Genomic DNA, 10,021 nt, shown 5'->3' with positions numbered 1-10,021 from the left:
ATAATTAATAATCCAGCACAAAACATTCACAATTTCTTTTCTTTCTTTTCTGCTGTCATCACTATGTCACTGAGAGTAGCTGCTGAGAATTTGCCAATGTTAGGAGATGGGGCGGCGGAAAATCTGGTGGTGTTGGTGAGGGAGTATGATGAAGAGAGTGATAAGACGGCGGTGGAGGAGATGGAGAAGCGGTGTGAAGTTGGCCAACGGGGAAAACCATCGCTGGTGACTGACCTTTTGGGTGACCCAATTTGTCGTGTTCGCCAGTTTCCATCTCATGTTATGCTGGTAAATGGCAATTAAATCTCATCAAGAATGCATATATAATTGAGAGGGTAGTTAATGACTTATGATATAATTAATCAGCTGCTATGTGCGGATATGTTTGTTGCAGGTTGCAGAATATTATGGAGGAGGAGAAATAGTAGGGGTGATAAGGGCTTGTGTAAAGACAGTGACGAGAGGAGGAAATTCTGCAGCAGTGGCTTACATTCTTGGGCTGAGGGTCTCCCCTGCTCACAGGTTCTTTTTTTTCTTATCATTCAGACCCTTTTCTAATCTATGAATGTTATTTCTTTTTTCTACTTATAAAATTTTGAAAGAGAAAGGTAACTCTCTGTATCATGAATTCTTCTTCTTCTTCTTCTTCTCTATCGTCTTCTCTGTTTTACTGTTAGTGGTCTCTCTGTATGCATTTTCATGTGTGGTTTTGTGGGTTCTAGTGAACCAATAATACCACCCCATAAAAACAAGATTAGATTCGACCATAAAGAGAAACTAATTGTTCCTCGTATCATGGAATTAAGGCAAGCCAAATGCAAGCTAGCCTGTAATTGACACATGTAAACTCTTCTTCTATTTAATTATTGACCACAAAGCCTACATAACATGTTCCTTGTAACGTATGTGTTATAAAGGCATACCGTGGAACCACTTTTTATAATTTATGTAAGAATTTATAAAAGAGCCTTAAATTTTAATTCTTTAAATACACTTAATAATCTTCTTTATATTTAAAAAAATTATAACATATAAGTACTGAAATTTAAGAGCAGTAACTCTCATATTTTATGAAAGATGAAATATGTACTCCGAAAGAACACGATAATCCCTTTATTTAAATATGAAATAACTTTTTCGTTAACTCTTGTCTTTGTATCTCTACTTTGTATATCTAGCACATGCCAAAAAAAGGAAAAGAAAAAGAAAAAGAACAAGAACCCCACTAAACCATCAACTAGCTATAGCATATATGAGTACAACAGCTATCTATATTAATATTATTCCTATTGACTTGTCTGATATAATTTGGCAAGGCTTTCCTAGATGTGACCATGATCAAAGAATTTGAATTTTAAATTCCAAGAATCCTCCTCTTACATTATCTTTGAAAATGCTCCTACAATTTTAAACACAAGGTACGTACCTCCAAATTGGACAAAAACCAATTAGTTAACAATTTTGTATAATCAATGTTGGGTATATACAGGAGGCTTGGCATTGGCACCAAATTGGTTCAAGAAATAGAAGAATGGTGCAAGCAAAAAGGTGCAGAGTATGCATACATGGCTACAGATTGTACCAATGAACCTTCAATCAATTTATTCACAAGAAAATGTTCTTACACAAAATTTCGTACCCTTTCAATGTTGGTGCAGCCGGTTCATGCCCATTACAAGACAATAGGCTCCGGCATTGCCATCGTCCGGCTAACCCCGAAACTCGCCGGAACACTCTATCGCGGAGTATTTGGCAACAGTGCAGAATTTTTCCCTAAAGATATTGACACAATTTTGTCTAGCAAGCTCAATTTGGGCACATTTATGGCCATGCCCAAAAAATCCCTCCCTAAATGGGATCCTAAGACAGGGATTCTTCCCTCAAGTTTTGCTCTCCTGAGTGTTTGGAACACGAAGGAAGTGTTCAAATTGCAAGTGAAAGGAGTTTCCATGTTCAAGTATGCATGTTGTGTGGGTTCTAGGTTGCTGGATTCTTGGATGCCATGGCTAAGGTTGCCTTCTTTTCCTGATGTATTCAGACAATTTGGTGTCTATTTCTTGCATGGTCTATACAAGGAAGGCAACAGTGCTTCGCGGCTATTGAAGGCTCTGTGTGCCTTCGCTCATAATATGGCTAAAGATGATGATGGATGTGGGGCCGTTGTGGCTGAAGTGGGCCACCTTGACCCTGTTAGAGATGTGATTCCACATTGGAGGAAGTTCTCTTGGGCTGAAGATTTGTGGTGCATCAAGAAGATGGGTGATGATGAGAAGCAAAATGATGATGAAAGTTGTGAACCGTTTGATTGGATGAAATCTAGGCCACCTTCTCCTGTTATTTTTGTTGACCCACGAGATTTTTGACCTTCATGTGCTACTCTTTAGACTTCCAAAGAAAAATGTTAATAGACAATTTTTACACACATTTTCTTCAGAATTTTTTTTTTCTTAATTTCATTCATGGTCTTTTTTTTTTTACAATTAAGACTAAGATCTGAATTTTAACTCTTACAATCCTAAAAATAATTTTAATATTATTAAATTAAAATTCATTGATATCTTATTACTCTATATTCATCGTGTGTATATATATATATATATATATATATATATATATATATATAATCATCTCTCTAATTCTAATATATTTATTATTAAAATTTAATTTATATAAATAAAATCATTATATTTTGTATCTTATATTATAATTTACTAAATTTTATTAAAATTCCATTCAAATTTATTAGACGAAAATCAATTATAATGAATGTTTGACATTGAAGGGACGAAACTATTTTTTTAAATAAAAATATCATTTTAAATGTTATTTAAAAAAATAGTTTAAAAAAAATTATTATTTTAATATTCTTATAATTAAAATTTATCAAATTTAATTTTAAATTATTTTTTTATACTCTCTAAATAATATATTTAAAAAAATAATTTTCTAAATAACATTTTCAATAATAATACCGAACAGACCCATAATTAATCTAATAAAGTTGAATCATTGATTAAAAATCAAGATGAAACATCCTTTCATGGATGATATTCTAATTATACAATTAAAAAAAAAAACACTTCATTTTAGTGGATCAAGAGATACATGCATGGTAAAGGAATCTCTCTCTACACTTTTTCATAATTCTAATTATAAAATTAAAAAATCTGCCATTACGTTCTTATCAAGAAACTTCTTTACGCTGAGATTTCGATTTTCTTAATTTTTATATTCATTTTATCTAACTTAACTTAATCTAATAATTAAAAACATATTATTTAATTTACAGATTCGTTTAAAAAACCTTCACAATCACTTTTAAAATGATATAATATTCTCTTAATCCTACTTTATTATATAAATTGATTAAAGGGTTAAAGAAAATAATGAAGCTGTCTATGGTCCCCAACGCAACACAAAAGAAAAAGAAAGAACCCTTTTAATCCTTTCGGCTGAAAACACAAATTCCACCAACCATACTAACATTAAAAAGCAAAGCAGTCCAATGTAAGACATTAAAATATAGGCAACAGCCATGTGTCGAGGGATCAACTTTAAAGCCCACTACCCTTACATCTTTCTTCTTTTTATTCTTTCTTGAACCCTAACATGTGTCAAAACCCCACTCCTTATTCTTGTTATTTTTTTCCCTTTACTTATTATATAGACCCAAACATCAAAATTTTCTCTCTTAATCATCGTTTTATTTAATTATAATATTAAATAAATATATGATCATCGTTTTATCATATCGAAAACAATGGTACAAAATGGCAGATTCGATCCAGGCCTTTGAAAGCATGCGCCGCAGCCGAACGTTGTTTTGAGACCACCACACCCACTATAACTATTCTGATTATCCACCTTCGAGAAAGGGTGCCGTGTGCTATCTAAATTTATGTTTGTTTTTATATAATTTACATATTGAATATAGACTGTGAGGTTTAGTCCACTTCCTAGTTGAACTTTTCTTTTAATTTATATATATATATTTTAAAAAAATTTTCGTTGCAATTTAGAGATTCAACTACTACACCTTTGGCATTTTGGGGGCTAACAGCCTTGATAGCATTGTTGTGGCATTCTAACATCATTACCACATTTATGCTGATGTCAACGCCATATGAGTAAGACATGCTCATATTAATGTGGCACCTAATAATCATATGTCTAATTCAACTACTATAGTGCCGATGTCAACATATCATCAAATGTGACGCTGATACCAATATAGTAATTAGTCAAACGTAGAATTAAGCTACTTTTATCTCCAAAGTACTAATGACGTAGTAGTTATATTCCTAAATTGCGAGGAAACTTTCTTTAGCCCTTGAATGGCAAAGGCGTGAAAATACAGGCACTAGATTATATTTTTCCCTATTGTTTTTTTACCAATGAACAGAAACAATTGCTGGCCCTTCAGTCGCTCAGTTTTTCTTTTCTGCAAACATTAATTCATTGCATTTCAAGGTCTTCTAAAGGCCAAGGAAGAAACCTATAGACCCAAAGAACAAACCCAGCATAAAGGCAACCCAACAAGCAAAGAGCAGTCCAACCCACCCAACCTACGAACCCTAGGCAGACATCAGAGACGATAACCACCCAGTCATGCCAGTGCTGCCGCCTTCCGCCGACGGGGAAGAAAAGCATGCTGACAACTAGAGCAAAGGCTTAGAAAGCAACTAAAACTCTTAGGATCAAAGATTTCAAAAAATGGAATTGAAAGTCATCGAGAAGAGATAACAAGTGTCAATAAAAATGCGTCCGAAAAGACAAAAACCCGACACGTGAACGAGATAGAGGAGGACATTTGTTTCATTTGAGAAAAATTTCACCGAATTCTCCAATGAAATTGTCAGGAATTCGTCTCATATTAAATTGATTTTTTTTTTTTTTTAAGATAATCACTCACTGCTTTAATTATTTATAGTTGATCATGAACACTTATTGGTAATATGCGAGCCACAGTGCAACACGTGTCAATCCTTTGGAAATGGCCAAAATCAGATGAATATATCAAATTAAGGTAGTGCTCTCAATGCCGATAGAGCGTTTAAACTTAAATTTGTTTCCTCTTTTATGATTCCATGGCAGGCTGCGAAATGGAAGATTGTACATCCCAGAATGATCAGTGATTAACTTGATTCCAAAATTCTTAGAATGATGCCAAGTTTTGTTGTTAGTCTTTTTTGGTTGATTTGCTTAAGGTGGTCATACATGGCCACCTCAGGCAGTATTAATGATTTCTAGCGATCAGAAAATTGTACAACTAAGTTTTAATCTCAAATAAGTTCAAATAAGCCATATAGATCATTTCCACTATTTAACTCTGTTAGATACCAGATTTGCACTAATAAGAAAATTAAACAAGCAAAAAAAAAAAAAAAAAATTACACCACCAACGGAAAAAAAAATCATAAAAATTCAACCAGCTACAGTTCCTTATTCCCCAAGTTAACATGCCCTAATGTATAATGATAATACTATGCATCATTATCTGTGGATGGCTAGCTAACTGGCCATGTTTAGAATGATAACTGGCTTTGATAACTTGGGATAAGATAATTGACAATTAACAAAGAGCCTCGCATCCTGAAACGTGTTGAATTCTAATATGTCCTAAATGACCTATGCAAGTAGTTGGGCAATTACATAGTAGAAGCTTTAGCTAATCTTGAAAATCTGGAGAATTCATCTTGTAGAAGAGTTTGTGGGTTCCCTTGCTCAATCTGCACAGGCAGGAAAGCAGTTTCAGCTTTTCATGCAATGTGAAATAGTCAGTCCCAAGTAGCAATAGAACTCTTGAACTACAATGACTACAGTTATAGTAACAAGGAAACATCCCTATGTAGCAAGAAAGATACTTTTATAAATAATAGAAGGAACGGCAATAGTAAACAAATAAAATGGTATTTTTGAAAGTTTTAACCCATCAGTTCCACTGAACTTAGAATAGCATACAACATTATATGTTGATTTGAAGTTTAACTGTCTTAAAACAAGCTTAGGGGAAGCCAGCTCCAGTGTGCCGTAGGCCTGTCTGGAAGTAGCACATTACTTCATGGGAAAACTTGGCACTATTAAGTGATTATGCCCGCTACTTAATAAATATAATTAAAGAAGAAAAAATAAAGACAGAAAATAAGCGTACCACATTCCCATGGTCAAGAACAAGGATGTTGTCCATATTCATAACAGTGGAAATTCGATGAGCAATTGTGATCACCGTCATGCCTTTGCATTCAGTAGATATTGCATTCTGTAGTACTGAAGCTGTTTGAGTGTCCACGTTAGCTGTACATTCGTCCAAACAAAGTACCTGAGAATATATAATGTATTAGTAATCTTTAATCACGTCTCAAATGAACACACATACCCTCCCCTGAAAATATAAATGCATTCTTCCCTGTAAGTTTACTCTCTGCAGCACCTAATTATTTTGACTGTTAGCATTCGTTGTTGATTTATCCAAAACAACCCAAGAATTTACTAGTAATCTCATTCGCCATCTCAAAACACACATGCAGTTGCATAAGACATATTCTCTTCCTAAAATTCATTGCAAATTCCAGAAAATCTGTAGTCCTTCATTTCCAGAGTCATGAAGTCTACAGAAGAACTACTCTGGTTATACATTATGAGCTCTCCCTTTTCCATCCTTTTATGTGTGTGTATTAGCAGATTCTTCCTCATTTCACCATTTAAAAAAAAAAAAAAAGAAAAGTTCTAACACTTTTACTTCCACTTGGACCAGTTAAGAGACTATATGGCATACCAAATAACCAACATAAGCAGAAATTCAAGGGAAACAAAACCAAAGAGATATCACCTATCAAATTCAATATGGCACAAGCCCTAACTGCAATCTTTCTATAGATGGTGAAGATATGAACATCTTAGAAGGGATTTCTTAACCTACTTAATCAGCCATACAGCTCATAGTCACATACAAACTCAGAAATGTCTTCTCTCTCCACTATGACTGATCACTGATGTTTAATGAATAAATTGGCGTCATTATCATTAAACAGATTATGTTTTTGTAGTGAATCATTAGGTTTAATTCCTAGTCATGTAAGCATTAAATCAACACTTGAAATAATTTATTATATTTTCATTTACCCAAAAGAAGTTGCTCTATCAAAAAATATCAACAAACATACTTACTTGCAACACATTTACAAGCAAATTAATTAGAAGTACTTGGTTCCATTTCTGGACCAGATAGTATCAACTTATTACAACAGAAAATATTATTCTTTTACCTTAGAAGACTTGAGAAGAGCACGTGCAAGGCATAGAAGCTGCCTTTGCCCAACAGAAAATGATGATCCAGATTGCTTTACATGAATATCCAGTCCGCCAGCCATTTCTACTTCCTCCTTGACATGACATTTCTCCAGAATATTCCAGATTTCCAGGTCATTGCTCATCCGGAGTGGATCTAGGTTATCCCTAGAAATTCACAATGCATGCAAAACCAATGCAAAATCTAATTATTTAAAGTTGGTATTATCAAATGATTTCGAACAGCAATGTGAAATCTACTTTAACATAAAAGGAAGTATGACATCCAAAAGTTCATGGTAGCCACTAGCCAGACAAATGATCACCAAATTACATTGCACAGGTGTACCTTAATGATCCTTCAAATAGGAACGGACTCTGGGGAACAACAGAAAAGTGTGCACGGAGATCTCTAACAGGAACGTGAGTTATGTTAAGGTCATCAACCAAAATACATCCACTACATATTGGAGTGAGGCGGAAAAGAGCATTCAAGACACTGGATTTTCCAGCACCTGTTCTTCCAACGATCCCTACCTACTTGAATTTAATTTTACAACATGAAAACCTGGCCACTAGAAAGATTATACTCCAAAACAAAGTCATAAAATGTAAAGTTCGGTCAAAATGTGCACTGACCTGTGTCCCTCCCAGAATGGTAAAAGTGACACCATTTAGTGCAGGCGGCAAGGATGGCATGTATCTCATTGTAACATTCTGAAACTCAATCAATCCTTGAAATGGCCAATCAAGATTCAGAGATTGGGATCCTCTGAGCTCTTCTTGGGGAATGTCCATATACTACAAAGAGTAAATCGCATAAGTAATTAATAGAGAAGTAAAACAGAGTGCATCTTGTGGTCTTGATACCTGAAGAGCCCTCTCAACAGAAACCATTTCCTTCTCTGTTTCAGTAAAACTTGTTAAAAAACTTCCTAACGATGACACTATTGGAGTTGCATATGAGAGAGCCAAACCTACCTGAAAAAAGAAAATAAATAATCAAATTATGCATCCGGATTCAAAAGAATAAGTGAAATTAATACAATCACATTACTTTAAGCAGCTGGTATCTGAAAGTGAAAGCTAAAATGTGATGGGCTGAAATTGAATACAAAAGAGAAGTTTGAAGAAAGTACCAGCCCAGGTGTACCAAAACTAATTGGCAAATAGCCACGGGATCCAACAACGGCCATCATAGCAACAAATGAGATGATAAACGCTCCCAACAACTAAAAAAACAGAAATCTACTGGTCAGTTTCAGTAACCAGAAGAGTTCACATATAAGATCCTGTTTTTTCCAAGTGCAAATAGTAATTGAAAGTTTCCCATTGAAAACAAAAATTTCACACATTAAATTGCTTTTAGATTGCTTTTTGTATGAACATTTTCATTATCCTGTGTTTAAGAAAATTTATAGTTTATAGTCAAATTGAGGCAGTCCTTTCACCTCTGATATATACCTGGAGACGCAGGGAAAGCCACAAACTTGCTATGATCTCCGAGTAAGAAGTTCGTTGATATAAGGCCACAAGCTCTATAAATTTGACCAAGAAACAGTCCTGTTCACAACCATCTGTAGTCAGTGCCTATGTAATTTTTCATTTAATTATATATATTAATATTTATCCAGTATATCAGTACAAATATGTTCTAATGGAAGAGAATATATGGATTCAATCTCTAGTGCCAGCACTAATCCTATATTGTCTGAAGTCTATGATCTAATACCCTAGTGTTTGCCACAAGAAAATCCTGCAGATGCTTTCATCTACATCTGCATAAAAATGTAATCACTGATAATCTGATATCTTAAGTTTACTTTGACGTACTTCCAAAACAAAGATTTAATCATTAATGGTAAATTATTTCAGGTATGAAATTTCTCTTACGCCTCCAAACACAATTAAATGCTGAAAATAGTGAAAAAATGTTTCATACACGCAGCAATTAATTTACCTAGAAATGGATAGCAAATCTTAAATTTATTGAGAAGATAATAAACTCCCCCCATTCAAATTTTATGGGACAGTATGACATCACTTAAACACAAACTATACAACTTTGAAATGGTTTCATTGCAAAGCACTAACTGCTCATCTGATATTGATATTCCTGACACACATATAAAATCACTTTAAAAATCTTTTCCTTAGCTTCTTGAGACTTGTGATGGACATCATTTTTCCTTTCTAATATTTGTTTTCCCCAAATGATTGTGTTTCTAATTTATGACAGCTGAAGAGAATAGATGTAACTGACTGTCAGTGTTAACAAATCATTCTAAAGAGATACATTCAAATGTCTACCTCGGACTTAAATGCCCTTATAGTAGATGATCCATCAAGTGTCTCTGTAAAGGTTGCATAAATAGGAGAACGAGAAACACTGTCCAGCCTTCGCAGTTCCCTTGATGTTGATCTGTAGAAGAACTGAAGAACTTCTGACTGAGTAGAAAGCTTTAAACTTCACATATTTCCCTCCATTTTAGATATAAAGGGAACAGTGAAAAATTACAGAAATGAAAAAAAAAAAAAAAATTGAGGAAGGAATCAGCTATAGTCATAATCTAACAAACAAAGAACATTGCTATGCATGTACTGAAGAAGATATAATCTATTTCATAGAAAATGAGATAAAATACAATACTACGTCATGTATAAGATCCTATATTTCCTTACTGAAGGATTAATCCTGGTAAACTGGTGATTCCCTAATGTCTGTAGCATGTTC

At 34.0% G+C, this 10,021-nt stretch overlaps 2 protein-coding genes across 6 annotated transcripts in view; one reads left to right on the top strand and one right to left on the bottom strand.

The window, feature by feature from the left end:
* LOC110644858 (probable N-acetyltransferase HLS1) lies at positions 1 to 2,422 on the top strand. The gene is made up of 3 exons (XM_021797818.2): positions 1 to 288; positions 395 to 522; positions 1,490 to 2,422. The coding sequence occupies exons 1-3, from the start codon at positions 64 to 66 to the stop codon at positions 2,361 to 2,363; spliced, it is 1,227 nt and encodes a 408-aa protein (XP_021653510.2). The 5' UTR covers positions 1 to 63; the 3' UTR covers positions 2,364 to 2,422.
* Positions 2,423 to 5,405: 2,983 nt separating this feature from the next.
* LOC110644850 (ABC transporter C family member 13) overlaps positions 5,406 to 10,021 on the bottom strand; it is a 48,857-nt gene continuing 44,241 nt past the window's right edge. For 4 of the 5 annotated variants that reach the window (XM_021797809.2, XM_058148726.1, XM_058148727.1 and 1 more), the window contains 9 exons: positions 9,598 to 9,720; positions 8,752 to 8,850; positions 8,427 to 8,519; positions 8,158 to 8,268; positions 7,927 to 8,088; positions 7,637 to 7,824; positions 7,266 to 7,455; positions 6,152 to 6,319; positions 5,406 to 5,729 (listed from right to left, as the gene is read on the bottom strand). In XM_021797809.2, the coding sequence (XP_021653501.2) occupies positions 5,649 to 5,729; positions 6,152 to 6,319; positions 7,266 to 7,455; positions 7,637 to 7,824; positions 7,927 to 8,088; positions 8,158 to 8,268; positions 8,427 to 8,519; positions 8,752 to 8,850; positions 9,598 to 9,720 (1,215 nt within the window). In that variant the 3' untranslated portion in view covers positions 5,406 to 5,648. Of the gene's footprint in view, positions 5,730 to 6,151; positions 6,320 to 7,265; positions 7,456 to 7,636; positions 7,856 to 7,926; positions 8,089 to 8,157; positions 8,269 to 8,426; positions 8,520 to 8,751; positions 8,851 to 9,597; positions 9,721 to 10,021 lie in introns of those variants that run through there. The other variant, XM_058148729.1, reaches the window with a different exon arrangement.

This window comes from Hevea brasiliensis, chromosome 6 (genome assembly GCF_030052815.1).
Source record: "Hevea brasiliensis isolate MT/VB/25A 57/8 chromosome 6, ASM3005281v1, whole genome shotgun sequence".
NCBI lineage: Eukaryota > Viridiplantae > Streptophyta > Magnoliopsida > Malpighiales > Euphorbiaceae > Hevea > Hevea brasiliensis.
The sequence above is the reverse complement of the archived record's forward strand: the minus strand, read 5'-3'. Positions and strand labels throughout refer to the sequence as shown.

Coding starts and splice junctions, on each gene's coding strand:
- LOC110644858 (XM_021797818.2), top strand. CDS start 64: ATGTCACTGAGAGTAGCTGCTGAGAATTTGCCAATGTTAGGAGATGGG. Junction 289..394: donor TTCCATCTCATGTTATGCTG/GTAAATGGCAAT, acceptor TGTTTGTTGCAG/GTTGCAGAATATTATGGAGG. Junction 523..1,489: donor AGGGTCTCCCCTGCTCACAG/GTTCTTTTTTTT, acceptor GGGTATATACAG/GAGGCTTGGCATTGGCACCA.